This window comes from Mastomys coucha, unplaced genomic scaffold (genome assembly GCF_008632895.1).
Source record: "Mastomys coucha isolate ucsf_1 unplaced genomic scaffold, UCSF_Mcou_1 pScaffold21, whole genome shotgun sequence".
Classification (NCBI taxonomy): domain Eukaryota; kingdom Metazoa; phylum Chordata; class Mammalia; order Rodentia; family Muridae; genus Mastomys; species Mastomys coucha.
The window spans coordinates 185402994-185430268 of record NW_022196904.1 but is presented as its reverse complement, the minus strand read 5'-3'; the positions used below and the strand labels follow the sequence as shown (position 1 = coordinate 185430268).

Below are 27275 nucleotides of genomic sequence, written 5' to 3'. Positions count from 1 at the left end.
TGATTCCTGGCACCCATGTGGTGGGTCACAACAGTCTGTAACTCTAGTCTAATGCCATTTTCTGCCTGCTGCAGACACTAGCACGCAGCTGGTACATAGACATACATTCCAGAAGAACACCTGTACACACAAAATAAAAGTCTAAAAAGAAATAAAATGAAGTTAGACTTGGCCCCAATCCCTTCTTTGCTGTCTGTTTTCTGCACACCGTGAGGTAATCAGCCTCCTCCACCACAACTTATTGATGTCATCATGTTCTGCCTCAGGACATGGGGCCTAGAACCCGTGGCTCAAGCCCTCTGAAACCGTAAGTCAAGATAAATTATGCCCCTTCCATTGCTATATTTCTGCCTTGTGGCTGGACACATGTGGCCAAGTCTGATGTACGAGGATCACCCCCAAGGCCAGCTGAAGTTACAAACACATACAACAGCTATGGATCCCCAGCCATGCCCAGTTCAGATTCCTGGAACCCCGATCTTTTACTAATGTCAGACCCCACATGATCTCATTCCCCACACAACAAAACCAGGAGCAAGCTATGGCTCTCCCATGTGAACAGTGACATAAACTATGAGAACAGACAGGGACAGGGGGTGGGGGGCTCCATCCTGCGGATGGCTGAGGCCACTGAGTTAAAGGGAACATCGAAGTTTCAGAACAGAGGTCAACCGTAAATTGTCAAGCAGGAAAAAGGAGATTTTTTTTTTCTAATTGGACAAAATATGGTGTGATGCTTTTCACGAGGCTGGAGTAGTGCTTCAGGGTGTGGCTGCAAGACATTTTTTACAACAGCCATGTGCCTCTCAGAAGCAGGCATCCTGGCCCACTGCTGTTCCACAACTGGGAGCAAGGAGAAGGAATCTGCATGCCCAGCCCTGCCTCTACTCAGGCTGAGTTGCCCATGTCCTGAGTTCCAGCCACTTTCAAGGCAACCTTTCTCAAACTTTCTCCCCAAATCCCCTCACTACCAGAGGGGAATTTGCAGTGGGGGAGGGGTATCTAAGACAGATGCCTCTGCTAGCATGAAATCCCCCCTAGATCTATCTGTGCCCAAGAACTCTAAGTACTGCAGTCTCTGAGCCCCAGTGGTCCTGGAGACTCATTGGTGACTCGTCCATCAATTCATTCACTTACTCACTAAGGAAGTGTTCCCTGGGCCCTTTCTGAATGACAAGGAGTCAGGCTTATGCCACAGAGGAGCCCAGCCCTCCCTGGGACTCAGTTTATCAAAGAAACACACAGGGAGGTTGGGTCATCCAGCCTCAGGACATGTGCTGCAGCCAGAGAGCTCTCAGAGCCTAATGAGTGATAGCCATGTTCCTTTCAGCAGGCGCTGAGCAGACCGCTGAGAGAAAGAGGTGGGGGGCGATGAGGAGGGAGGGAGAGAGGGAGGGAGAGGGAGAGAGGAGGAGGGAGGGGATGAAAGGAAGGAGGAAGGGGAGGAGAGAGAGAGAGAGAGAGAGAGAGAGAGAGAGAGAGAGAGAGAGAGAGAGAAAGAGATCCTCTCAAGCCACACTCTATAGCTATTGTCCAACGCTGGCATGTGCCCATAGGTGGTACCAAAATGATACTTGAGCCTCTGTGTTTTCCCAGGCAGAATGGCCAGGATGTCTGAGGGCAGTGGCCATCTTTGCTCTGGTGGGATCCCACAGACCTGAGACAGACTAAAGGTTCTTATTTCTTGGTTCCTCCAAGATTGACCAGATCTCCCCTTCTCCCTCTTCCTTATGCTTCCCCATCACTTTTACCCAGGGGAAAATGTGGGACAAGCCCTTTGGAGAGACCAGCATGGAGCAAGCAGAGAAACACAGGCTGGGCCAAAGGACTTGGGTTCAAGGTTACCACATGGTAACAGCTTTGAATGCCTCTTGGTGCAGTCCAGACCACTCACTGGACTCCTGGGAGGGGCAGATACAAGGGACAGGGGGTTAATGAGTACAGTAGGGTTGTGGGAGGACAATGGGGTGGGTTGATGAAGTACAATGGGGTAAGAGTGGTGGAGGCACAGTACAATTGCTGCCTATACTGGTCATCACTGCCATGAAGCTTTTAATGTGCCGCCAACCAGGACAGTCTGAGGCACACAGACACGACTTGGTCACCCTGGAAATCTGTCCCGACTGAGTGCCTTTTTCTCCTTTTCCACCGTCTTCCTCACTACCTCTTTAGCTCGCAGGGATTCAGTGAGGGGCAGAATTGAAGCAGCCCATGCTCTCACAGGACCTGGGCCGGGGAAACGGGAGTACTTGGCTTTCCAAGAGGGCAGAATAGTGGCATGGATGGCCTCTTGTGGCACTGACAGATGCCCTACAGTGACAAAGCAGTTCTTCTCTGAGGACCTAGGCTTCAGATCTCCTGGGGCTACCACTCTTCCGAGTTCAGATTGGTGACATTTAACAGCAGCTAGAGCTGTGGCTCTCAACCTTCCTCATGTTTGCGACCCTTTAATTCAGTTCCTCATGTGGTGAACCCCAATGTGAAACTATTTCTGTTGCTACTTTGTAACTGTAATTTTGCTACTGTTATAAATCACAAGTAAATACCTGATATGCAGATGGTCTTAGGTGACCCCTGTGAGAAGGGTCATTTGACCCCTAAAGGGGTCATGACCCACAGACTGAGAAGCACAGCTCTAGTGACACTAACCCATCACTGTCTTGCAAGAGTTCAGTGGACCAGCCACCCTGATGTTGACCTGCCTGGGAAAGTAGAGCAGGGTCTACAGAGTGTGCCCCTGGCCAGGACTCAGTCTCACCCATGCTGGGAAACTTGAGAGAGAGCCCTGAGGCCTCTGTCCATCTCCCTGGGGTGTGCCCTGACTTCAGGATTGCAGCAGGCTCTCTGCCATCACGAGATTCTGTGGTTTCAGTTACCAGCCTCCACTTGTGTCCTGGTCCGAGCTTGAATGCCAGGCTATATTAGGTCATGCAAGCAAGGCCTGTTGTTCTTTCTCATTAGCCGCACCATGCAGCACCAAGGGGTGGTGGAAACAGAGACAATGCCAGAGGGCGAGTTTCCTCCCATGTGCCCAAATGCTACCTCCATAAATATGTCACATCTGGAAGTCCAAGAGCCTATCACTTCCTCTGTAGTCTGGGACCAGTCTAGGACCAGGGATAAGTGACTGAACAAGCTTGAGGCCCACAGGACTTGTGCCCTCATCTGGGTTTTCCACCCACGCCAGCCGCTCTGACAGTCATCACCAGTAAATCATGCTGAGCACCTGGTTTCTTCTGGCTCAAGGCAGGACCAAAGTTCACCACTGCAGAGTGGATCACATCAGCCTCCTCAGAGCAGGCCTTCCTGTCTATCCCATACCTGTACAGACCCACAGCACTTTAGTGTACACACCTTTTGTTCTATCATTTCCATGGCAAGACATGGACTATTTACACGACACAGCCTCCTCAGACTTACCCATGGAAGGGGAGGCAGAATACCCATTTCCCAGATGAATAAACTGAGACTGTGAATGGGGAGGTGATATCATCATACAGATAATGTATGAAAAGAGGATGGCTGACTATTCCATGGACCCATGAGCTTGGCTCAGGGTCTAGGCCCTCCTTTCTGAATGGGCTACAGTCACATCCAATGACATTGACTTCTTTTCCTCTATGTATACCCTCTGGAGGGGAGGAGAACTGGAAGCTTCTCTGTACTTAACTCCAGTTCCTAAGCTCACAGACTACAGGCAAGGGCAGTGGGGAGGAAACTCCTTTAGTGACCGTCCACTGAAGTTGGTCCTCTCTTCCTGTGCGGTCTTAGCAATCTCTTCCTCTCTCCCTGCCCCTTCCCCTCCCCTTCCCTCTCTCCCTCCCTTCCCCCTCTCCTGCCTGGGTGTACACACACACACACACACACAGCACATCTGGGATCCAGCATGTGATAGACCCCAGTTCTCCAAGGTCATCTCTGGATTGGACAAAGGAACAGAGCTGTTCATCTGATGGTTTGTGAGCTTCCTGCTTGATCAATAACAGATCACGATGCCAGTGTTCCCAGGACCATGGTTCCTGGGGGTGGGGAGCAGTCGGGCTAAAGTGAAAGGAGTCTGGGTAGGTCTTTGGAAACAGGGCTGGACCATAAGATTGCTGCATCCATGAGATTCAGTAAGATTGCAGATAGTGGGAGGGAGTCATGGATACATGCCCTTGGTATGCACACCGAAAGGACAATGGCAAGTCCTTCTACCATAACTCCAAGTCTTTCATAGTCTGTGGGTCAGAACACAGACCACCTACCAGGATGGCCCAGGGGAACCACCTCAGGTAACATGGAAATTCTCTTGCATAGGGGGTTGTGGTTGCTTCTGTTTGAGTCTCTAACTCAAGTTGTGAAGCCAAGATCATAATGTTTGAGGGTCTGTGGAGCCATCAACACTCATGGGACTCCAGAATCTTTTCTTGGAATCTTCTTCATTCTTCTGAACCCAATTTCTGACTTTAGCCTTTTCCTTCCCTCAAGCCCATTGGCCACCCAAATCTACCCAAAAATAAAAGCCCTAAGGTCAACAAATCCATAGCAAACACCTATCCTGGGTGTCATACTAGATTTCAGTAGGAAAGGAAGATGGGCTTTTAGAAAAAAGGAGAGAGAGAGAGAGAGAGAGAGAGAGAGAGAGAGAGAGAGAGAGAGAGAGAGAGAGAGAGGTAGAGGAAAGAAAAATATCAAATCATATGATAGGAAGGGGATCCTGAGCTCATCCTCTAAGGTACTATGTGTGAGCAGCCCAGGTAGGTCATAGTTGGAAAGATGAACAAATTGTGTGAGTCAGTGACATCCCACAGAGTGGGTCCCAGATGTGACTCTCTCTTGGGCTACACAGCTTAATATGGAGCACCGTCTGCAGATCCCAGTGCTCAAAGTCAGAAGCACAAAGATTCTTAACTTTTGCACAAAGCCCAAAGGCCCACACAGACAACCCATGGGAATTACTGTCATGAGAGGATGTGCTAGCCCATCATTATGTCACCGTTTTGAAAGCTGATTTTCTCTAGGCATGCAAAGAAACAGAGCATACCTGCAGAAAGCTGGCATCTCTGGTAAACACATGCTAGCAGCTCGTCCAGCCTGTTTTACAACGTGATGGGAGAATACACCCCAAACCTACTTCAACAACCTTGAACTGATTTCTAGGTTTTCCCATGAAACCAATCACTAGGAAGCCATAGGTCCTGTTGAGATATAGGCATTCTTTAAACCATTTTTCTTATGATTATAACTGTTAGACCATTTTTGGAATTAAGAACCATCTATGAGAACTGCTAGTCTGTCCTTTGCAGAAATACAGGAAGGAGAAATTAAGGCTGGGAACTGAAGAACTAGATGACGAAGGATCTTCTGTCTCCTACACGATCCAGCAGTCGGTGGACGGCTGCAAGATCCTCCTGAATTGTACTAAATAACTGTATCAAATGCTTTCCCGTATGACTGCTAGAGGGTAGCGCGTTTGATCTTGGATTGATGTGCTGCAGACATGTTCGGAGACCTTCCTGTAGTAAGTTAATCGTAATATAAGAACCAGCAGCACTCGAGCAAACACTGAAGTCTCTCCAAAACGTGCTAATGAGGTCCAGAAGGCAAGCAAGGGCAGAGGTGGTGGGGAGCAGAGTGGGCACAGATAACGGGCAGCGGATGTACAGAGAAGACAAACAGTTAGGAAGTGCCAGAGATGAGAGACTGAAGTCTCGAGTTGCTAGAAGAGTTGACAAGCCCTGGGGGTGGAAAACTATACCAGTAGCAGTAATAGGAGCCATGACCTGATACTCTGATACATGAGGCCTAGGCACCATAGCATTAGCTATCCCCGGCTGCTAATACTTCTGTTTGCAGCTAGGAACAGAAAATTACACTAGCTTGAAGTGCCAGGCAACATGAGTGCATAGAGTCCAAGTCCCTGATCTAGGGAGCCTGCGGCCATGAGCCTCCAGCCCTAAGGTCTCAGAGCTGTAAGCCTCAGGGTCTGTCGGTCCATAAGCCTTTGGCTCTCAGAGACACGGGTCTGCCAACAGTAAAAGAGCTTCTTCACATCTGGTCTCAGTGTCTGAATAGAGCAAAGGGACCCCAGCTGATTAGGAACAATGGGGTGATATCTGCCAGCGCGTTCTTGCTTGCAAGTGACTGGGGACCTAATTTAGACCAGCTCAAGTAAAAGAAGGGGAAGTTACCATCTCACGGACCTTTTAAAATTAGGGATAGTCACGCTTCACACACAGTCAGACTTGGGGCTCCATCAGTATCATTAAAATGTGCTTCTTTCCTCTGCTGGAGTTCTATCATATCCCATGATGGCTTCAGGTATGCTCATCAAAGGACATCTGCTCTCTCCCCTAACAATCCCAGCCAGGCTTTAGCATTTCATGACCTAATCACTGTGGTCAGGGTTGAGAACTCACAGCCTGGATTTAGCTTCTCAGGCTATCATGAAGCCACCCCAAATTCATGAACTGCAAGTGTTGGTTTGTTAGTGTCTGTGTTTGTCATAACTTTCATCTTTTCACACTGTGTGAATCACCTGATAAAAACTTAAAGGAAGAAAGGCTTGTTTTAGACCATGGTTTCAGAGTTTGTTGCACATGGTAGGCTAACACGATTTCAAGCTTGTGGTGGGGCATCATTGTGGCTGGCACAGAGGACAGCGCAGACAAGCATTGCTCAGCTCGTGGTACCCTGGAAGCAGAAAGCAGTAGTAGGAAGAGGCCAAGTCAAGATATATCCTTCGAGACCATTCCCTAAACACCCCCTTTCTCCCACAAGAGCCTGCCTTCTACAATTCCACCAACCAATGATATGCATAGATGTTGAATTTATCAATGCAATGTCCCAATGCATATTGGGACAGAAACCTCATGGTTTAATCTCTGAAAATATTGTGCCAGCACAACCAGAGATTTTTTTTTTTAACTAATTTCCTAGATGTCTCTCAATCCAATTAAGTCAACAATGGAGATGGATCACAACAGTCTGAACATACACACAAAGTAGTGTTGTTATACAAGAAATATATGTGGTAGGCAAACCATAGCTGTGCGCCATGGGGCTTATGACAAGGGATCAATTTTCACATAGTCTCCATCACACACATGACCTTGATGCAATACAGAGAGAAGCCAGCCACCTTATTATTTTTACGTGTTTCCTCTGCCCCAGTGTGGGCAGTTTCTAGAAGTACTGAAGAAAAGCTGTGGAAATAAAGAAAGTGAAATACAGTTTCTGATTTCTTTGGAGACTCAGTTGTGCCATGCGATCTTTTTTCTGGAGACTGTCTTAACAGAGGACATTTTACTGAAACAGACATGTGGGGGGATGGTTTGCTGAGCACAGATATGTGGTGTGTTCTGTAAGCTTCCTGGAAAGGGGGCACGTGCTGTTTTGCTGGAGGAGACACTTGAGAGAACACATGATGTTTGGAAAGGGAATAAATACAACCCAACAGACAGTAGATGATGCTGTGGCATTGGTTCACCTTGCCACTCTTTGCTGGTCTTCTTTGGACTTTGCTGACTACAAGCTTTCTTCGATGAACATCGCTCATCGTGAATTTATTGAGGGAAATGCACCAAAGAATGTCTTGTGATATTCCGGTGGCTTCTTGCAGCTTCTGAAGAGTCAGGAAGATTTGACAGAGCTGTGCGGTTTCTTCTGGATTGGACGGACATTGCTGATTTGCGTATAGTGTTTGTAAGTGGATGAAGCTACTGCTGCATATTCGTGAGAACTGAACTGCTGATATCCTGACAATGAAGATTGGAATCACCCCCAAAGAACTATTTCTAAACAGGTCCAAATCCTTGGCCTATTAACCTATCCTTCCCACTACATCTGGTGGGTGATGGACTAGAAGGGAGGTTAAAGCATTTAAGAACCCTCACTAAAGTAGGCTTTGAAAATCTAAGCCTACAGGAAAGTAAAAAATAAGTGTCCTACCCAATAGAGAACTTGAGAGGTACAGCCTGCTGAAAAGGATCAAGTGAATTCTGTATTCTCCATCTGGTTCCATGGTCTTTCCCCAGTCACAGGCGGTACTCAGACCTCATCTGCAGAGCTGGGAGCAGCACATGAGTCATCTTACTTTCTACAGAAAGGTCCAGAAACTGGATCAGTGGGGGAATTCCCAAGATCTTCACCACTGTTGCTGGGACAGAAAGCAGGGCACTGGTGTCATTAAGCAAGTATCATCATCAATAGGAACAGGTACCTATAAGACAATATCAAATGCCAAATCTAAAGCCTAGACAACTAACATGAGAAAGTAATGGTCAACACAGTGGTCAGAGATCACCATAACAACAGAGAATGCACAATGGCAGTGTGAAGTAAGTGAGGAGTGAGGGGGTCAAGATAAACACTGAGAACGTGAAGTGCAGCCAGAACTGCCCAAACATGAGCAGCAGCGGCAGGGAGGAGGTCTACTAGACCTCCTCTGAGGTCCTTGCCAGAGCTGGGCCCCAGGACACAGGACACAGGACCCAGGACACCCAGGATACAGGACACAGGACATGGGACACAGTACATGGGGCACGGGTCCCAGGACCTAGGACCCACGACCCACGACCCGGGACCTGGGACCTGGGACACAAGGAGGAACCATTCTCATGTGCCCAGAACAACACTGACCTTGATGTTGTCCTTCAGCAGGCTCCATAGCACACATAGTGGCACACAGCAGGAGGCTGTCATGAAGGTGATAAAGGAGCTCTGAACTTCCTTATAAAACGTTCCATGAGATGCCTTTCTGGTGTTTGCTACTAAGCCACACCCAGCCTTAAAGAATGGAAGCCATGTCTATCTATGACATAATAAGCACTGTTCTCTCTCTCTCTCTCTCTCTCTCTCTCTCTCTCTCTCTCTCTCTCTCTCTCTCAGGTACACTCGCATCACATTTGTATCCACGCATGCACGTACATGAGTCAGCCCCTCCCATGAATTCAACAACTATGGATCAAAAAAAGTGAAAAATGTTCAGAAAATAGACTACATCCTTGCTAAACATACATGTGTTCCTGTTGTCCCTCAGAGCTATAAAAAATATAACTTTGTATATCATTAATATTGTAGTATATAACACTAATAGCTAGTGTTATAGGGAACAGAGAAAAAAATTAAAGTCCATGGGAAGAAGGTTATATACTATTTCAGATAGGAGAATTGATCATCCTCAGAATTTGGTATCCATACTGGCTCTGGAATCAATTATCAAGGCATTAAGTGATTAATTTATACACAAACATACACACAAATGTGTATGTGTACACACATCTCCTGCTACGTGTTTGTGTACAGCACACAGTTGTTTTCCTAGAGGACCCCTCCACGACCTTGCACATCTCATGAGCATCCAGGACTCCTTAGCCCCAGGTCTGTCCTGGCATCTCTTTACTAAGATAAAATCTTTACCATCCACACTATCTTTAGTCTTTGACTGTTTCAGGGTCTCAGAAGTCAAAGGCCCTGTGGTCCTATTGGGTTCAATCTTTTTTGTTTGTTTTGTTTTGTTTTGTCTTGTCTTGTCTTGTTTGAAAAAGACTTCACCATGGCTCAGGCTAGCCTGGAACTCTCAATACTGTCACCTTAGCCTTCCAAGCACTGGGATTATAGAATGTACTGCCAAGCCTGCCTCTTACCCCTGTAACTGGATTAACCTTAGGGGAATATTTGAGGAGCAGGGACTGTGGCCACTTGAAAACAGGACATTCCTCTGCAGGACAACAATGCCCTGCTCTGAAAAGTTATTTTCTGTAATACACCTCAGCCTCTGTGGTGTGTGTGCATGCGTGTGTGCCTGTGTGCGTGTGTGTGTGTGTGTATGTGTGCGTGTGTGTGTGTGCGCGCGTGTGTGTGCACGCGTGTGTGTATGCGTGCGTGTGTGTGTGCATGTGTGTGCATGCATGCGTGTGTGTGTGTGTGTGCACGCGTGCGTGTGTGTGTGCGTGTGTGTGTGTGTGCATGCGTGTGCGTGTGTGTATGTGAGAGAGGTGTGTCCAACGTTGACTTCTAGCCTCTAAGTGTGTGCTGACGCACATACACATGCACCTGCACACGCATACACAACCACTTACACACACACTACAAAAGAGTGGAATAGATATCATGAAACAAGCATCGCATTTTCTCCTAACATGTTTTAGTATATCTTTAGGAACCTGGCAATGAAAATAAATGAAAAGCAGCATAACTCTCTGCATTCATTTCACATTTGTCTCTGGGCCATTGCACATATCCATCAGCTATATATGAACAGATACTTTTAGGGTAGCATCCAGAATATTGTCACTGGGAAGCAGAGCGGCACCAGCTGTGGCCGTCCTGTACTGCCACCATCTCCCAAGCACTGGCTTTTATAATTCCTTCTTTTTTTTTTTTCAATTACTGCACTACAAAACCTCACAATTGTTCTCTGACTTGCTTCTTTCATTGCTAGAACACTGTTGTGCTGGCCAGATGAAAATGCACTCATTTCCTCGTGTCAGGCTACAGGGATGATAGCCAATTCCCTCATTAGACTTAGCCCATCGCCCATGTGCAGGATATGAAAATCTTCTTGATTGTGTTTTTTACCTCTTGTCATTTCCCATTGCATTTATTTCCTTTTGGTGGCTTCATTTTCAGCTGTGAATGTTTCTTTTGTAATTTTCTTAAATGTTTATGTTCATCTTCCCTCCTCGTAGCTTTCCATTCTTTAAGACATCAAAGCGCGTCTTCTATTCGGACCAGAAACACTGTTGTGTCCCCTCTGACATAAAGAAAATTTCATTTTCACCATGAGGGCGATGTCTAGTCATTGTAGGAAAATATTCAAGTGTATGCAAGAAAAAATAGGGATAAAAATTGCCCACAAGTGAGTTTTATACTGCTTCACAGGCAGGTTTTTTAAAAATATGTAGTTTTCTTTTTACTTTGTAGTTAATTAATAAGACTTTGTTAATGGTCTGGGTAGTTTTATAACGGCCAGGAAGGCTAAAGTTGTTCAGAGTGCCAGGATGTAGCTAAACCTGTGGAGTAGGAGGCTAGGAAGGACCATTGCTACCTTGCTTCCTTTTGTTTGTTGTTTGTTTTTCTCCCAGAGTACCCAGAATAGAAGCTGGGACGTCCTGCACAAGAGGCAGATGCTCTGCCATTGAACAGCAAACCTTGCTTTAATTTGCTACTTTCTAATTGCAGAGTGAAATCATACAGTGCATACTCATGAGCATTGCTAATTTCTACATAAGACCAAATTTTTGTTTTACAGATGAGATTTTACTTTGTTTACTTTTATTAGAAATGGTTTGGGCATCCAGAAATATCTACAGTCATGTACTGAAAACTCTGTTCTTTATTTAACATTTTTTATTTACCCTGTTTCAGAAAGCCATGCTTGGTCCTAGCCCCTGCACTGATTTTCTATCATTTTCTCTTAAGTAAAACTGCTAACTGAATGCAGGAAATGTTCAGATAAGATTATGAAGCCAAGCAATGGTGGCGCATGCTTTTAATCCCAGCACTTGGGAGGCAGAGGCAGGCAGATTTCGGAGTTCAAGGTCAGCCTGGTCTACAGAGTGAGTTCCAGGACAGCCAGGGCTACACAGAGAAACCTTGTCTCGAAAAAACCAACAAACAAACAAAAACAAAAAACAAAACAAAAAGATTATGAGATTACGAGCTAGCTATAATAATAAACAGACTTTGACAACAACAACAACAACAAAATGTTACCCCCCTCGTGAACAGTTTGGTTTGTGCAGGATTTTTCTGTTATTGTTTGGTCTCTATGTGATCAAATTTGGCCAGTTATAACCAAGATTTTTCTATGTGAAAAGTTGAGGAGCTGGGTGGTGGCTCTGTGGATAAATCACTTTATCTATCTAACTACCAAAGTTGACATACCCAGATCCTACATAAAGGCTAAGTAGAAATGGCTCCCATCTGCAGTCCCTGCACCTAGAAAGCATGAGCAAGGTACCCACAAATCAAGCTGGAGCCTAGTGGAACCCAGTGAGTTCTGAGGTCAGAGAGGGAGACTGATGCAGTAAATAAAGATCACTTGAGGAAGGTGCTAGACACTGGTCACTGACCTCCAAATACACCTGCAACCACACACATGCAAACACATATCCATACATGCAATAAAAAAGAAATGTCCTGTCAGCCTGCACTTGCTGGCATCCACAATACTGTCTGGGTTTGGTGATTGAATATGGAAGGATTCCCAGGTGGAGCAGTCTCTGGATTGTCCTTCCTTAAGTCTCTGCTTCATACTTTGTCTCTGCAACTCCTATCATAGGTATTTTGTTCCCCTTCTAAGAAGGATTGAAGTATCCACACTTTGATCTTCCTTCTTCTTGAGTTTCTTGTGGTTTGTGGATTGTATCTTGGGTATTCTGAGCTCCTGGGCTAATATCCACTTATCAGTGAGTGCATATCATGTGTGTTCTTTTGTGATTGGGTTAACTCACTCAGGATGATATTCTCCAGATCCATCCATCTCCCTAAGAATTTCATAAATTCATTGTTTTTAATAGCGGAATAGTACTCTATTGTATAGATGTACCACACTTTCTGTATCCACTCCTCTGTTGAGGGACATCTGGGTTGTTTCCAGGTTCTGGCTATTATAAATAAGGCTGCTATGAACATAGTGGAGCATGTGTCCTTATTACATGTTGGAGCATCTTCTGGGTATATGCCCAGGAGTGGTATAGCTGGGTCCTCTGGTAGAACTATGTCCAATTTCCTGAGGAACTGCCAAACTGATTTCCAGGGTGGTTGTACCAGCTTGCAGTCCCACCAGCAATGAAGGAGTGTTCCTCTTTCTCCACAACCTCTCCAGCATCTGCTGTCACCTGAGTTTTTGATCTTAGCCATTCTGACTGGTATGAGGTGAAATCTCAGGACTGTTTTGATTTGCATTTCCCTGATGACTAAGGATGTTGAACATTTCTTTAGGTGTTTCTCAGCCATTCGGTATTCCTCAGCTGAGAATTCTTTGTTTAGCTCTGTATCCCATTTTAATAGGGCTATTTGGCTCTCTGGAGTCTAATTTCTTGAGGTCCCCAATGAAGGAGCTTAGAGAAAGAACCCAAGGAACTGAAGGGTTTGCAGCCCCTTAGGAGGAACAACAATGTGAACTAACTAGTACCCTCAGAGCTCTCAGGGACTAAACCACCAACCAATGAGTATACATGGTGGGACTCATGGCTCCAGCAGCATATGTAGCAGAGGATGGTCTAGTCTGTCATCAATGGGAGGAGAGGCCCTTGGCCCTGTGAAGGTTCTATGGTCCCCAGTGTAGGGGAATGCCAGGGCCAGGAAGCAGGGAAAGGGTGGGGTGGTGAGCAGGGAGAGTGGGGAGGGAACAGGGTTTTTTTCAGAGGGGAAACCAGGAAAGGGGATATCATATGACATATAAATAAAGAAAATATCTAATAAAAAAGGAGAGATGTTTTATAAATATTTCATAATGTGTAATTTCCCACGTGAGTTTGCGTCTTTTCAGATGCGTCAGATGCTCCCCTGTGTAAATGCTGCAGAGATAATGGGGAGACTCTAGCGCTTCTGGTTCCTCTCTATCTATGCTCACACACACTCACGGTGTGCTTACCTCAGCAGTCCGAGTAGTGCCCTCTCCATCATGGCAAGATGGGCGCCAGGCCCTTTCACCCTGAGAAGTTAGAATGGAAGCAAAGACAGTGTGTGCTGTCGGATAAGTAGACAGTCATCAACCCAACCGCTAAAGCCAAGCACTTTAGAGCAGTCACTGCCTGAACCGCTGCTTTACTGAGGAGTAAATAAAGCATAGGGCAGTTAAGAAACTCATTACAATGAGTTCCCTCTGCTCCCCATTATCTTCTTAGAACTTCCACCTGGTCAGGGTAGGAAGGGGACCTAGAGCAGATGCTAGATAGGCTGTGGCTCTGTAGATTTCCCTCACAAATCCTGGTGAGCATGGGGCTTGAATGGGGGAGGTTGGGTGGGATTGAGGTAGAGATCTCCACAGAGGACTCATGGGTATTTCTGCCCTCCACAGAATCCCCTCTCCAGGCAGTCCTATACATTGTTCAAGAGAGCAGAGAAATAGTATATGTGATTCTTACCAGTCCTCTGTTTCAAGAGGAACCCTGGGTGGAGACATCCTGCTAATATCATGAGCATGCAGTGTGTGCCCCTGGGTTCTCCTGTGAATCTCCCACCCACCCACCACCTCATTCCACTTTAACCCACCCCTCCCACTGCCCAGAAGTAGATAAGGCTACTGAGGTGGGAAAACCAGCTCCCCGATCATGTCCTTCTCTGAATCACCAAGGCCAACTGGTAATTCTCCAAAAGGATGTTTGCTTTTAGCCACAAACAGGAACCTCTAAGACAAAAACCACCCTGAAAGATGCCTGTTCACAGAGGCGGGAACCATGGTGCAAAGAGGGACAGCTCTGGGTGTGCACAGAGATTGGCACCGCCTGCTAGATGACCTCTGTGGGGGGTCAGGGGGCACTCAGGCTTCCCTGAATGCCATTGTATCATCTCTAACTTGGGTGACTGACACGTTCCTAGTCAGTTTCTACCCAGTGGCCACAATGATTGTTCCAAACAAATTCAGTCGTTGTCCTCTCTCATCTAAAAAGATCCCAATAGATCCCACTGCCTCTGGGACAAAGTCTTCCACCAGCAGCTGCATGGTCTAGCCTGTGCCCCTCTCTGTTCACGATCAACAGCACATCCTCCTCCCAGAGGAAACTTATTCAAAAGGGGACTCCCCTCCCCATCCGTCCTCCCCTCCCCATCTCCTGTCTGACTCATTCCAACCTCTGCCGCAGTTCTCATCTGGCTGTCCACTTCTCCACACATCTTCTTTGTGCCTTAGCCCAGGTCAGGTTCACCCACTGAGATCCTGTGTCTTCGCCTGTCACTGCCCTGGTGCCATTGGCATTGATCTCCCTCACAAAAAGAAGGGCTCTGATCTCCTCATTCACTACTCTGTCCCCAACTCTAACAGTTTGATCACAGTTTAAAAAAATATAGAAAAAAATGAAAGAAAGAATGAAGAAGAGAATCTATTATTATTGTTATTTCAATGTCTCCATGCCTCTACTAGGACCAGAGTATTTGAGAGAGAGACACACACACTCAGAGAGAGAGACAGGGAGACAGAGAGAGACAGAGACAGACAGACAGACAGACAGACAGACAGAGTTCTTACTGTGTGTCCAGGGAATGTACTAAGATAACAAATGGAGCCCCAGAGATGAAGAGTGAGCAGCAGGATCGCCCATGTATCCAGGGATATCTGACGACATTGGCTTGGGCCAATCCCCACGTGTGCAACCAGACCTCAGCCTTACTGGCATCTTTTCTATACAGCTCAGCTGCTACTCCTTGGACCCTGAAGCCCAGGCTGTGACATATAAAAAGCCCAGAGAACTATGGCTAGGATTCTCAGGGCCTCCCCAAGTGTCAGGGAAGGAGAATAAGAGGATTGTGTGTGGGTGTGAGTATGTGCACACATCTCTGTCTGTGTGTCTCTCTGTGCATCTAGACATACATGCACACAGGAAACCATGCTTGTAACAATATGGATACCAAGGGACCCAGCTAGATAATTCTATTTTGTGTTCAGCCTGTACTCAGTATGAACTTGGTAAGTGGAAAAACCACAACTTAGTTCCAGGAACTAAGACACCCTAGCCCCCCTCCCCCCAAGTAATAGCCACTCCGCCCTTGATAAGGGGAAATGCCCAGTGTCGAGTCCAGGGCACATAACTCAAGTCAAGACAAAGTTTATGTTGTTAGCTAGAATTTTGTGCAAGCTATGCTTTCTAAAATACCAACCAATCACATAACTGTCAAGTTAGAAAACCCCTTACCCAGCTTAAAGCATATCAAAGATGAGGCTGACACCGGCTGACACCGGCTGACACCAGCGCAGCACCTTTCCCAGCCCTCTGTTGGTTAGAGAGGTTGGAGAAGTCTGAGCTAGAACTTCAACAAAAACTCTTTGCTTCTGCATACAACTTAGACTCGCAGTGGGCTTTTGTGGTCTGTGGGACCCCGAGGTCTGGGTGTAACAGACAGACTCTCACATCCACAAAGGAGAAAGAAAGGTCTCTGTGTGTGGTTTTTGCTTGCTTGCTTGCTTGCTTCTCGACAGTTAGCTTCCCAGGGATCTAGGCAACTGGCTCCCTGGACAAACTGCAGGACTTAGGCAGCTCGGCCCCCTCTGCCTCAGCTCCCCAGGTGTTATCGCACGGCCTAGTCCTGGCTTCATTTCAGGTCTGCTATTCAATGTTCTGTGCTTGTCTCTGTCATGGACCCTGAGCTGGGCCCTGGAAGGCTGATCCTGGGAGCTCCCTGTACTCTGAATCTTCAGTGAGGACTGCCACCAGCGGATCAAGGTGCATGAGTGAGAGATTCCCTGCTTCTCTTCTTGCCCACGGCAGCCTGGCAATGGCTAAAGCCCCCAACCCCCATCAGTGGTGTCTGCCAGCACCAAGCTTGCAGCCCAAGTTGAGGTAGTCTGATCAGCCACTCCCTTGTCCACTCCCTTGGGCCTAAGGGTGCTGAAAGCCCCCACTGTGCCCTTGGAGGCATTTCTCAACCCCGCCTGCATCTTGTGAACAGTCCCCAGCCTCCCTTCATTTACCCCTTCTCAGTGCGCCATCTCTTTTGCTCAGATATTAAAATTCATAGAGGACCAATATTTCTAGCTTTGATGGAGCTGGAAAGCACATGAAGCCTCACCAGCCTGGCCTCCCTCCATCCCTGAAATTCCTTGTAGCTGGATAACTCTTCCCTTTCATAGACAGCAGGACAGTATGGGCGCTGAAGAAACCAGCCCGGAGAACCAGCACTGTCCTATCCAGGATGCCCACGCCCATCATTGCTGATCTAGCTCAGTACGGCTGCCCTGGTCAAGCTTGAGGAGAGGCTCCTCACACTTAGGATCTGTGAGCCAACCTCACACCCCCCTTGGCCTCCCTTTGCAGTTTTCTCCTCTGGTACAGATACCCACCTCTCTATAGTGTAGACCTTCCACCCCAGATGAGCCAGCTCCTGTGTCTCCATACACTGAAAGCACATGCACACCCAGACACAAGTATATATGAGTATGCATGCTCCGTGGAGTCACACACATGTACATACATACATGCATGCTCCCGTGGAGTCACACACGTGTACACTCATACGTGCTCACAAGCGCACATACATACAGTCAAGTGTGGTCCAAACCACAACACAACTCCAACCCTTATTAAGTATAATGCACCTGGAAAAACATGTTCTTAAGAAGAATTGGACTTGTCTCTACGCATGCTTCACCTAACAGAGACAGAGCAGAGCAGATTTAGATCATCTAAAATGGATCAGCAGAAAAGCCCCTAGAGAGCCTGAGCCAAGTGCTCCAGCAAACATGATTGATACAGCTTGTGAGACAGCACACCAAGTCACCAAAGGGGCCTGTCAAAATTACTTTATATCGACTGACATGTTCTGTGTATTTAGGAATACGCACACACACACACATACACACACACCACCACCACCACCACCACAACAACAACAATTTAAGAAAAAGAGGCCTTGAATTTCAAAAGATAAAACACTCAAGGAGGTGGTATCTATGGAGGGAGGCAAGAAAAGTTTGAAGGGAAGAAAAAAAGAAGGAAATTACGAAATTATAATCTAAAAAAACCTTTTTAGAAGGCATTATGTAAATGATAACTAGATGAACAGGTAGGTGATAAGTATTAACTGGATAATGGGTGGATGCACAGATACATGGATAGACTAGAGATTGATTTAATTAGGTCCACAGAACACATCTAAATGACACTAGACAATGCAGCAAGTTTCCTTTTATAATCCCTCAAGGTCCCACAGCTGGTCAACAGCAAAACGAAGACCAGAGAGCCGGCTTCCTGACCCCTCATCGCCTTTCTTTCCAACAGGCCATTCCCTTTTCTGTACCAAACTCCGCCCCAGAATTTCTGTCAATTGAAGTGATTGATGCTGTGTCCAACCTGAGCTCTGGCGTTTGTGGCTGTGCAGTGCTGTGGCCTGGCTGCCTGCCGTTACAGAGACAGCCTTTGCTAGGTGGGGCTCTTTGCATCCCAGACTCCCAGGCCCACTTTAGGATTGTCAGAACTCAGGGTAAGGCACTGAGGGCAAGCTGACAGCAAACCCCGACTCTGGAGAAAACAATCCCCTGGATTCTTGGATAAGAAAGACAATTCTTTTAGCAGATATCCCATGTGGAGCCAGGAGCTCCCCTTGCCGCCCCTAAGAGCAGGCTGTTGAAATATGCCTGAGTGGGACAGGGCCAGCCCGGGCATTTCTTTCTTGCTTCCTCTTAAGGCAAACAGAATCTGCGGTAGGGACAGATGGTGACAGACAGAGAGTCCAGGGGAGGACAGGGGTGAAGCAAGACCAGGAGGATGCATAACTAGCCAGCTCTCGGGATCTCTGGGTAAGCAGTGTAGGAGCTGAAGAGGCTGAAGCCACATGTGGGCTCCCCGGTGCGGATTGAGTTGAGTCATGGAGAAGGAAACATTTGGACCACATTCTTACCATCTCACCTGAATCCTTGAACAAAGTCCTGGAGGAGAAGGATGTGCAGCTGTCCAGACTAAGATGAGGGTCCCAAGCACCCCAAACCTCTCCTCACATCAGGGGGTCTAGGAAGCGGCCTGAAGCAGCTGTGACTCTCAGGGACCGTGGGAGAGGGGTGGTGGGGTCACCATCCAGTCTTTTCTCCTTATGGTAAGATCAATCTTGATCCCACCCTCACCCCCACATGCACCTTCACAAACTGCTGCTTGGGCCCTTTCAAAGGGACAGCAAGTCCTTCTGTAAACTCAGAAATCCAGTATAGTCCAGCTTGGGCTCCTTCCTTGGGCTCCTGGAAGTCCTCATGCCTTCCTTTTCCGAGCAAACCCACGCCTAAGGCTTCTCTGCCAGGCCACAGCAGTGCACAGCTACAAACGCCAGAGCTCAGGTTGGACACAGCATCCATCACTTCAATTGACAGAAATCCTGGGGTGTGGAGTTTGGTACAAAAAAGGGAATGGCCTGTTGGAAAGAAAGGCGATGAGGGGTCAGGAAGCCGGCTCTCTGGTCTCTGCTTGGCTGTTGACCAGCTGTGGGACTTTGAGTTCATCTCTTTGAGGGATTTGTAAAAGTAAACCAAGATCCCAGACACCCCCCCTCACACCTCTCTGCCTTCACTTCCCCCTCTGAGCAGGAGCTCTGGGGACCCAGGCAAGGCAAACTCGTCCTCAGCTAGCAGGGCAGAATAAAGCCAATGGTGAGCTCTGGGTCTAGCTGCCTCTATGCCTAGCTCACACAGCTCTGGTCCTGGAGGCCTGCCAAGCTGGCCTATTGTCTAGCACTGTTTGCCTTTGGGGCAACCGGTGCCCTAGAATAGAGGGCCTGGAGCCTGGGTGAGGGAGGGTGGGAGCAGGCCTCAGCATCAGCCCAGGAAGCCAGTCTCGGTACCACAGGTCAGGAGCTGGGGTGATTTTCAAAGCCCCTGAACAAAGGTTACTGGTGTTAAGTGTCTCCTGCTTCCCCTCCTGTCCGTAGGCTTGAAGGACCTAGGTGACTCCAGGTTCTCCTCCAAAATCGCTTTGTCTTCCTCCCCTAAGCTTCCCAGTCCGTCCCAGCACACAGCCCTTCACCATAGGCAAGATGCTGCAAGCGTATCCCAAAGGTGCCCAGCACCCACTTCTGCAGCATGCAGAGCTGGTCCGCACACCAGAAACAGAGCTGGTCCGCACACCAGACACAGAGCTGGTCCACACACTAGACACAGAGCTGGTCCACACACCAGACACAGAGCTGGTTCACACACTAAACACAGAGCTGGTCCACACACTAGACACAGAGCTGGTCACCAGACACAGGTGGCTGTACTTGCAAACCTTGCTCTTCCATCAAAACCAAATCTTGTTATTTGTATTTGTCCCTGAAACCCAGCTCCTCACTGAGATCTCTCAACTCAGCTGCATCAGGGGACTCGCCCCACAGTCATGCATAGGGCTCCTTAGGGCTCATTGTCCTTACTGGGAGCAGCCTATGGCCAAGGCCCCATTGCCTATATCAATGGGACCCTGAGCAAGCCACTTCCACCTGCCTGCCTCCATATTAGGTGGGATCCATATTAGATCTCTAAGACCCTTCTGGCATTAAAGTGTCATAGCTATTGTTGTGAGGGTCTAGAGCCCTCCAAATCGAAGGGACAAATGTTGATAGGAGAAATAGCAAGGAAGCACACCTCTGACTAGAGAAGACTCAAACTGCCAGCCAGTACATTAGATGCCTGTACCAAGCAGTGGAGTATTTACCATATTCTCTATTAGCACATTTCACTGTTTGATGCACATTTTCAAGTGTATTCCAGATTCTGTATATATACACTTTAGGATAGATACATGCTTTGAGGAATACACATATTTGGAGGGGGGCATATAGACACTTTAGGGTGTGTGCACACGGTACACTGGATATATCCCCACTGTGTGTGCAAGGTGCTTGCATTCTGAGGAGTGTGATGAGCACAGACCTGGAAACACTAGGGTTAGGAGCACAGAGTCTTCACAGAGATGAAATGGAAAGCAGTGAACTTGCACACCTACTAACCCTAGGTAAGCCAGTTGCCTTCTGCACTGTTTACCTGTAAAATGGGAATAGCAACACAATTTACCTCATAGCGTTCTTGAAAAGAGTGAAGAAGGTAGCCCATTGAATAGGCAAACTGTCTCACATGAGTGTAGTGTGTTAATGCTCAGGTGTTCAAAGACAATTTACAAAGTGTGTATTATCAGGCAATCCCAGAGTTCCAAGACTTGAAAACTCAATTACTAGACAGGAGGACCACTTAATTCATGTTTATTTCACATTTGATCTGTAAACTTTTATTTAAAAAAAACCCACCGTCACAGCAACAAGTGCTGACATTTAGTCTTCCTCTCATGAAATCAGATCACAGGCCTTCCACAGTCCGCCTAAAATAAGTAGAAACCAGGTTGTAAACACGAAGTCTCCGCCTACTCCCTGACTTTGGCAATTCATTAGTCACATGATCTCAGCCAGAAAAGCAAGGGGAGGTAACACCTTGCTACCCAAGAGCTGTAGGGGCTGGCACTGTACAGTGTGGCAGGCCATTTGTCTTCTCACACTGTTTACCTTGGCAAATTGTATCAGGTTGGTTTCTTCCACATAATTTCCCCTCCTGTGTGTCTAAAAACAGCAGCTAAAAGATTCCCCTTAGTCAGCACTTTCTGGGGGAGGGGCGGCACACATACAAGATAGAAACATTCATACTCTTCTTCAAGCCTTGGCCCCAGAGGAGGGGAGAGCCAACCACAAAGTGAGTTACTGGGGCAAGCGGTGCCTCAGCGGGTAATGGCTTTATACACAGGGCTGATGCAAGGCAGAAGGTTCATTTCCTTCTGTCTTGGTCCATCGCTGTAATATTTACATAGGAAAAGGCAATTATGCTGTTAGGCACAGGGGAAAATGAACAGAAATCCCTTCCCTGTCAGGAAATGTCAAAGCAGGTCCGTGTCCAGGGGACAGTCACCAGTTACTGCTGAAAAGCACTGAGAGCGACTTAAGAACACTAGAAAGGGGCTTGCATTGCAAAGGAGCTTGGTCTGGGCCAGATAGCCCACTGTCTGACTGAAGGGCATCTCCACAGCCTTGATTCCAATATCGCATCAAGGCCAACACTGAGGAACCCAAAGTATGCTATCAAAAATAATGTATATTTACAGTGGGAGGAAGGGAGGAATGATATTTTTTAAGGAAGTGGGGTGGGGGAGATAATTAGCCAGGGCTAAGAAACCTTGGTTCATTAACCCTTTGGCAACCATGCCCTCTCTAGTACTGTGCTTACTTTGAAGAGCTTGGGAGAGTCCGACTTGGGGAGAAGATGACAATATCATCAGGAAACAATACTGATCAGGGGTGGCCCACCAGGAAACTGGCAACCACAACAGCCAGCAAAAAGGGTCACGCGTCCCTCTCAGCCAGAACTTTACACATGGTAACAAAAGGTCTCAAAGGCCCCCGAGCTCCCACCAAGCTGGGTAGCAGGTAGGTCCGGGCTTTCAGAGTACTAGGGGCTGCGTGCCTAGACGTGCCCCCTCGAAGCCCGGGGCCTGCATCTGGCCAAGGTCTGTAAGCAGGGGGCCCGTGCGCTCACACGATGCGCTTTCTGTCCCCACGGCAGAGGATCTTCTTGAAGGCGCGTCGGAAGTCGTGGTTGAAGATGGTGTAGATAACAGGGTTCAGCGAGCTGTTGCAGTAGCCGAACCAGAAGAAGAAGTTGAAGAGCTGATTGGGCACCGGGCAGCCGACCGCTATGAGCGTGTAGGTGAAAAAGAACGGGAACCAACAGACCACGAACACGCCGATCACCACCGCCAGCACGAACGTGAAGCGCTTCTCCCGGTTCTGCCGCCCGCGCCAGCGCGACGCTTTGGCGCCCCCGCCGCGCTCCTCTCCCTGCCCGGATCCCGAAGCCCCCGGCCCTGCGGCCCCGGGCCCGCGCCGCGGCAGACTGTCCCCCGGCTTCACCTGGCTGGCCCGGGTCTTGCCCTTGGCCCGGGGGCCGCGCTCCGGTCTGCGGGGTCCCGGGGGCCTCTCGGCGTGCTCGGACGACGAACTCTCCTCTAGGTCCAGCGCATCCCCGTCGCGCGGCCCTGCGGGCGCGGGCTCCCCCGGGGCGCCGTTAAGCTGGGTGGGCAGCGGCTCGGCCTCGGCGCCCGCGGGACCCGCGCCGCGCTCCGGGCCCAGCCCGTTGGGCCTGCGATCGGCGCCCCCCGGCGGCGCGGAACAGGCGTCCGGACCCCGGCGGCTGGGCGGCACGCGGGTGCGACGCTTGGCGATCTGGTAGATACGCACGTAAACCAGGATCATGATGAGGCAAGGCGCGAAGAAGGAGCCGATGGACGACGAGATGACATACCACTTCTGGTCGTTGATCTTGCAGCTCGGCTCCCTGCGGCCCTCCGCCAGCTGCTGCCCACCGCCCGCGCCCTTCTTCTCTATGGAGATGAGTGGCGGGAAGGAGATGACGGCCGAGATGACCCACACGGTGACGATGATGGCCTTGATGCGGCGCGGCGTGCGCTTCAGGTTGTACTCGATGGCCTGCGTGATGGACCAGTAGCGGTCAAGGCTGATGGCGCACAGGTGCACTATGGACGACGTGCAGAACAGCACGTCGAGAGCCAAGTAGATCTCGCACCACACCTTACCAAAGTACCAGTAGCCCATAACCTCGTTGGCCAAAGAAAAGGGAATGACCAACGTGGCCACCAGGATGTCCGCTGAAGCCAGGGACACCAGGAAGAGGTTTTGGGGCGCTTTGAGCGCGCGACTGGTGAACACGGCGATGATAACCAGCACGTTGCCAAACACCGTGAACAGCATGAGCAGGCCAGCCAGGCACACCAGCGTCAGCGTCACCTGCAGGGAGTAAGGGGTGGCCCGGGTGCCGCCTCCGGGCGCCTCGGTCCCGTTCCAGCTGCTGTTGCCGGCATCCGGCTGCAGGGAGCCCATGGGCGCAAAGCTGCCCTCGGCCAGCGGCTGCTCCTGGCGGAACATGAACGCGGGTGCCGGTTCTCGTGGGCCTGCTGCCAGCCGCCTTCCGGCCCCGCGTCCGTGGGTCCTCCTCTTCCTCCGGTGCGCGGCTCGTCCCGCCGCGCCTCACATAAGGGAGAGGGCCGCAGGGAGCCCGGGCCCGAGCTGGGGACCGCTAGTGGTCCATGGACTGGAGCCCGCGAACTGGCACCGGTTCGCCCTTCCGACGCTCCGGGTGGGTGCTTTCTCCTAGCTCCTCGAACACGGCCAAGTTTTATTTCTAAGCGGCAGGATCGAGTAGGGCCAGCTGGTGGTTAGAGATTTATTCAAGAAAAGAGAAGAGAAATTATCGGTGGCCTAATGATTTGGAAAGCTGTCAGAAATTTATACCAATGCATTTAGCTAAGCCATCTCTACCTTGACTCTTAAGATGAGCGAAAGCAAGAAGTCTTACCCCAAAAGGCTGCCGGAGGGGTGTTGGTGCGGGCTCGGGTCCTAGGTCTGTCTTCTCATACCCTCGAAGAGATTTCCGACTCCGTCGCTACCCCCCAGGCGCGGTGGCGCGGGCTGGGCCGGACCTCCGGCTAAGGCGCGGACTCTGCCTCCTCTAGGAACCCCACGGGACTTCCAAAGTTGTGCGCCCTGCTGGGGCTGGGACGGTGTACACAGAGCTCGGGGACGGAAGCGGTGGTGTGAAGGGTGTGGGGGCCGCATGAAGCCGCCCCCCCCTACCTCGGTCCTCCGGGCCAAGCTAGGTGAGCGATCGGCTCCCCGGGAGCCGCGGCGGAGCCGAGGGTGGCTGCTAGCCGCGAGCTGGGTGGGCTGCGCGCCGCAGACCCCGCGGGGGTCGGAGGAGCGCGTGAGTTTTCGCAGGACCGCGGGACGTGGGGCTGGAGGCGCTGGATGGCTGGGCGCTGGGTGCCTGCTGCCGGCCGGGCGTCTGCACGGAAGCGGGAGCGGAGGCTGCTCCGCCGCTCTCCGCTGGACTGGTTTTATAGCCCCAGGATGAAGCCGGCGTAGCCGAGCAGCCGGCGTCAGCCCCCACGTGGGAAGTCGACCCTCCTCCGCCCCTCGCGCCTCCCCTCCTTAGGTCTAGAGCCCGCACCCGCGTCGGACCCCAGAGAGCGCTACCTCGTAGGCTGGCCCGGGCTTTTGGAAAGGCGGGTACAGGGAGCGAGGGGCTTTAAGAGAGAGCGTAGGGAGTGGGGAGCGGCCCCTGCTGGGAGTTGGCCATTCGGCTACTAGCTGGCCCAGGAGACAGTAGCAGGCACCCAGCGGTACACCGATCTCGCTGGGTTTTAGCAGGAGAGGGTGCCAGGGTGCTGGGACCCGAATTAGGAGATGCAGAGTGGCATTAAGAGTCGCTGGCGAAGCAGCCCCGCCCCAGGCCAGGCGCAGGTGCTCCTGGTGGCTGGGACGAAAGGGATCCGGGAGAGGTAAGCAAGTTCAGGTTCCCAAGGAACCACTGGAGCGGAATGAACCAGCACCCACGGGAGCAGACCAGGCCGGAGTTATCCATACTTAGGGAAGAGAAGGCCGCGCATCTTTGCAGCCACCGAGCTGTCTGCGGGACTCTCGAGGCCTGGAGTCGCACTGCGCCCCTTTGAACGGCGGTGGGGAAGGGTCCTGGAGGGGGTAGGCCCTGAGCCATGACAGAACGAGAGCGCACTGACACCTGCTGGCCGCTGGCCGTCACGGCTGGAAAGAGACTTTAAGGGCTCCGGGTTCCTCTGGAGTCCTTTCCTCCATTTTTCTCCTGTCTTAGGGGCAAGTTTGGACTAAGCTCAAAGGTGGGGTGAGCGGGAACAGATTTCAAACTGCACTATGTCATGATGCAGAAATCTTCAGGTTGTATATATCTACCTCCGATGAGAGTGAGGCTCGGAACCCTTCTACAGATGTGAGAGTCCAGGACCTTCCTCTCTGTTTGCCCGGCTTTAAACTACTGGGAACCATTAAGCATTTGTTGAGGCATAGAGTATTTTATGAAGAGCACCACGACATTATAAGTAGATGTAAGCCTTATGCTGTTTTAATCAGCACCTACTGTGTGCACGAATTAAAGTATCACACTGTACACCACAAATATATACAACAATTATGTATTTATCAAAAAGGTTTTCTATGTTTATGGAAATAGAAAAGTTAACTCCCCTGATTTGGACATTACATACTGTGTGTAATACTGTTAACATACAATATCTTACACATTTGTACAATTAAACGTGAGAGAAAAACATCTTGTTAGACTCTACCCCATTAACATGGGCTTTTCTCCTACACCCCCAATACACACAGACAGGCACACACATCTGCACAACATCTGTCGGTGAGGGCAGAGTACTAGCACAGGAAGAAAGGGCGTTTGCCATGCTCTCTCTGGTGAGAATGGTAGGAGCTTGGGAGTAGATGGCAAGGTTTCTTAAGCATGCTGGATGTCCCATCAGATCCACTGTGCAGGGAGATCATGAAAGTCCCAGAGATCACAAAATGTTAACAGGATAGACCTAAGACCTAAGAAAGCATCTTGTCACACTTCAGAGATCACTACATCTAAAAGTCATATGCAGTCATCCAAGCCAGGATCCAAGGTCTGAGCGGATGCCTCCCTGGGCATCAAAGTTCAGGCGTAGGTCGGGCTGAGGACTGCAGGCTACATGAATGACCTTGACCATCAGTTTGAATCCCGACTAGTCACTCAGTATTTGATGTCTATCTAAGTTCAGCACCTTTACCCCCAGTCCTTCCCTGGTGGATAGCCCCTGCTCCCAGGCATCACACTAAGAAGTCCTCAGAGTCTCAAGAAAACCAAGATGGCTGACCGTCCTCTCTCTGTCGAGACTCTTATTCCCTGTCTTAACCTGTTCAGAGCCTGTTTGCAGGAACAGAGGGCCATTGCCAGTGTGTTCATTTGGAAATGTGACTGAAAGCAGGGAGTGTCCAAATTATGTGAAGATTTTTGAAAAGCCAATGAAAGCTACAAAGAATGAACTCAAGTTGAGAACTGCAGACCTGAGTCTCAGCTCTGCAGAGTTTTAGATTGTATCACAGACCTCAAAGGAGCTGAAGCAGATCATACACTGGATGCTGTCATTGGTGGCCTGAGGGGGCTTCACCTCTGGACTTACCCATGAAGGTCTATAACTATTAGTAAAAAATAAATAGCAAAATACCACTTCTTAGCACTGAACACAGATCGGGCACAGTGTTAAGTAGTTTATAAGCTATATATTATTTTGTCTAATCTTCTGCTTATATAAGTGGGGAAAAATAAGGTCAGAAAGGTTAAGTATACATTGCCAGCCAATTATTGGACTATGTTTCTTGAGTGTAAGCCCAAGAAATTTTCCACCACTACCCCACCAACTGGCAAAGGCCCATCGGGAGACTAAAGCTACAGATGTAGCTCAGAGTGGAGTACAAAGCCTTGGGTTCATCCCCCATTGCCACTGCACAGGCTGAGCAGGACAGTACATGGGAGATGCAGATACGGCAGTCACAAGTCATCCTCTTACATAATGACTTTGATCCTGTCTGGAGGGAGGAAGGGTGTTGGGAAGTTGGGGAGTACCCCTTTACCCCATCTTCTCCTCCAGTTGTGACGACTACAGCAGAGCACATAAAGGATACAATGTGCACCTCATTCTTTCTTCTCCTGATGCTCTCTCTCCTGGTACAGTCCTCTATGGGAGACTGAACATTTCTCATGCTCT

The 27275-nt window shown here is 49.3% G+C and overlaps 1 protein-coding gene and 1 long non-coding RNA gene across 2 annotated transcripts; both read right to left on the bottom strand.

Annotated features, from left to right (window-relative positions):
* Nucleotides 1-7323: 7323 nt before the first annotated feature.
* Nucleotides 7324-8733, bottom strand: LOC116104009. The gene is made up of 3 exons (XR_004123660.1): nt 8623-8733; nt 7933-8140; nt 7324-7739 (listed from the first exon to the last, which is right to left on the bottom strand). It is a non-coding gene; the product is annotated as an uncharacterized LOC116104009 (long non-coding RNA).
* Nucleotides 8734-20845: 12112 nt separating this feature from the next.
* Nucleotides 20846-24723, bottom strand: Adra2a (adrenoceptor alpha 2A). The gene is made up of 2 exons (XM_031390696.1): nt 24017-24723; nt 20846-23869 (listed from the first exon to the last, which is right to left on the bottom strand). The coding sequence occupies exon 2, from the start codon at nt 23584-23586 to the stop codon at nt 22177-22179; it is 1410 nt and encodes a 469-aa protein (XP_031246556.1). The 5' UTR covers nt 23587-23869; nt 24017-24723; the 3' UTR covers nt 20846-22176.
* Nucleotides 24724-27275: the final 2552 nt, after the last annotated feature.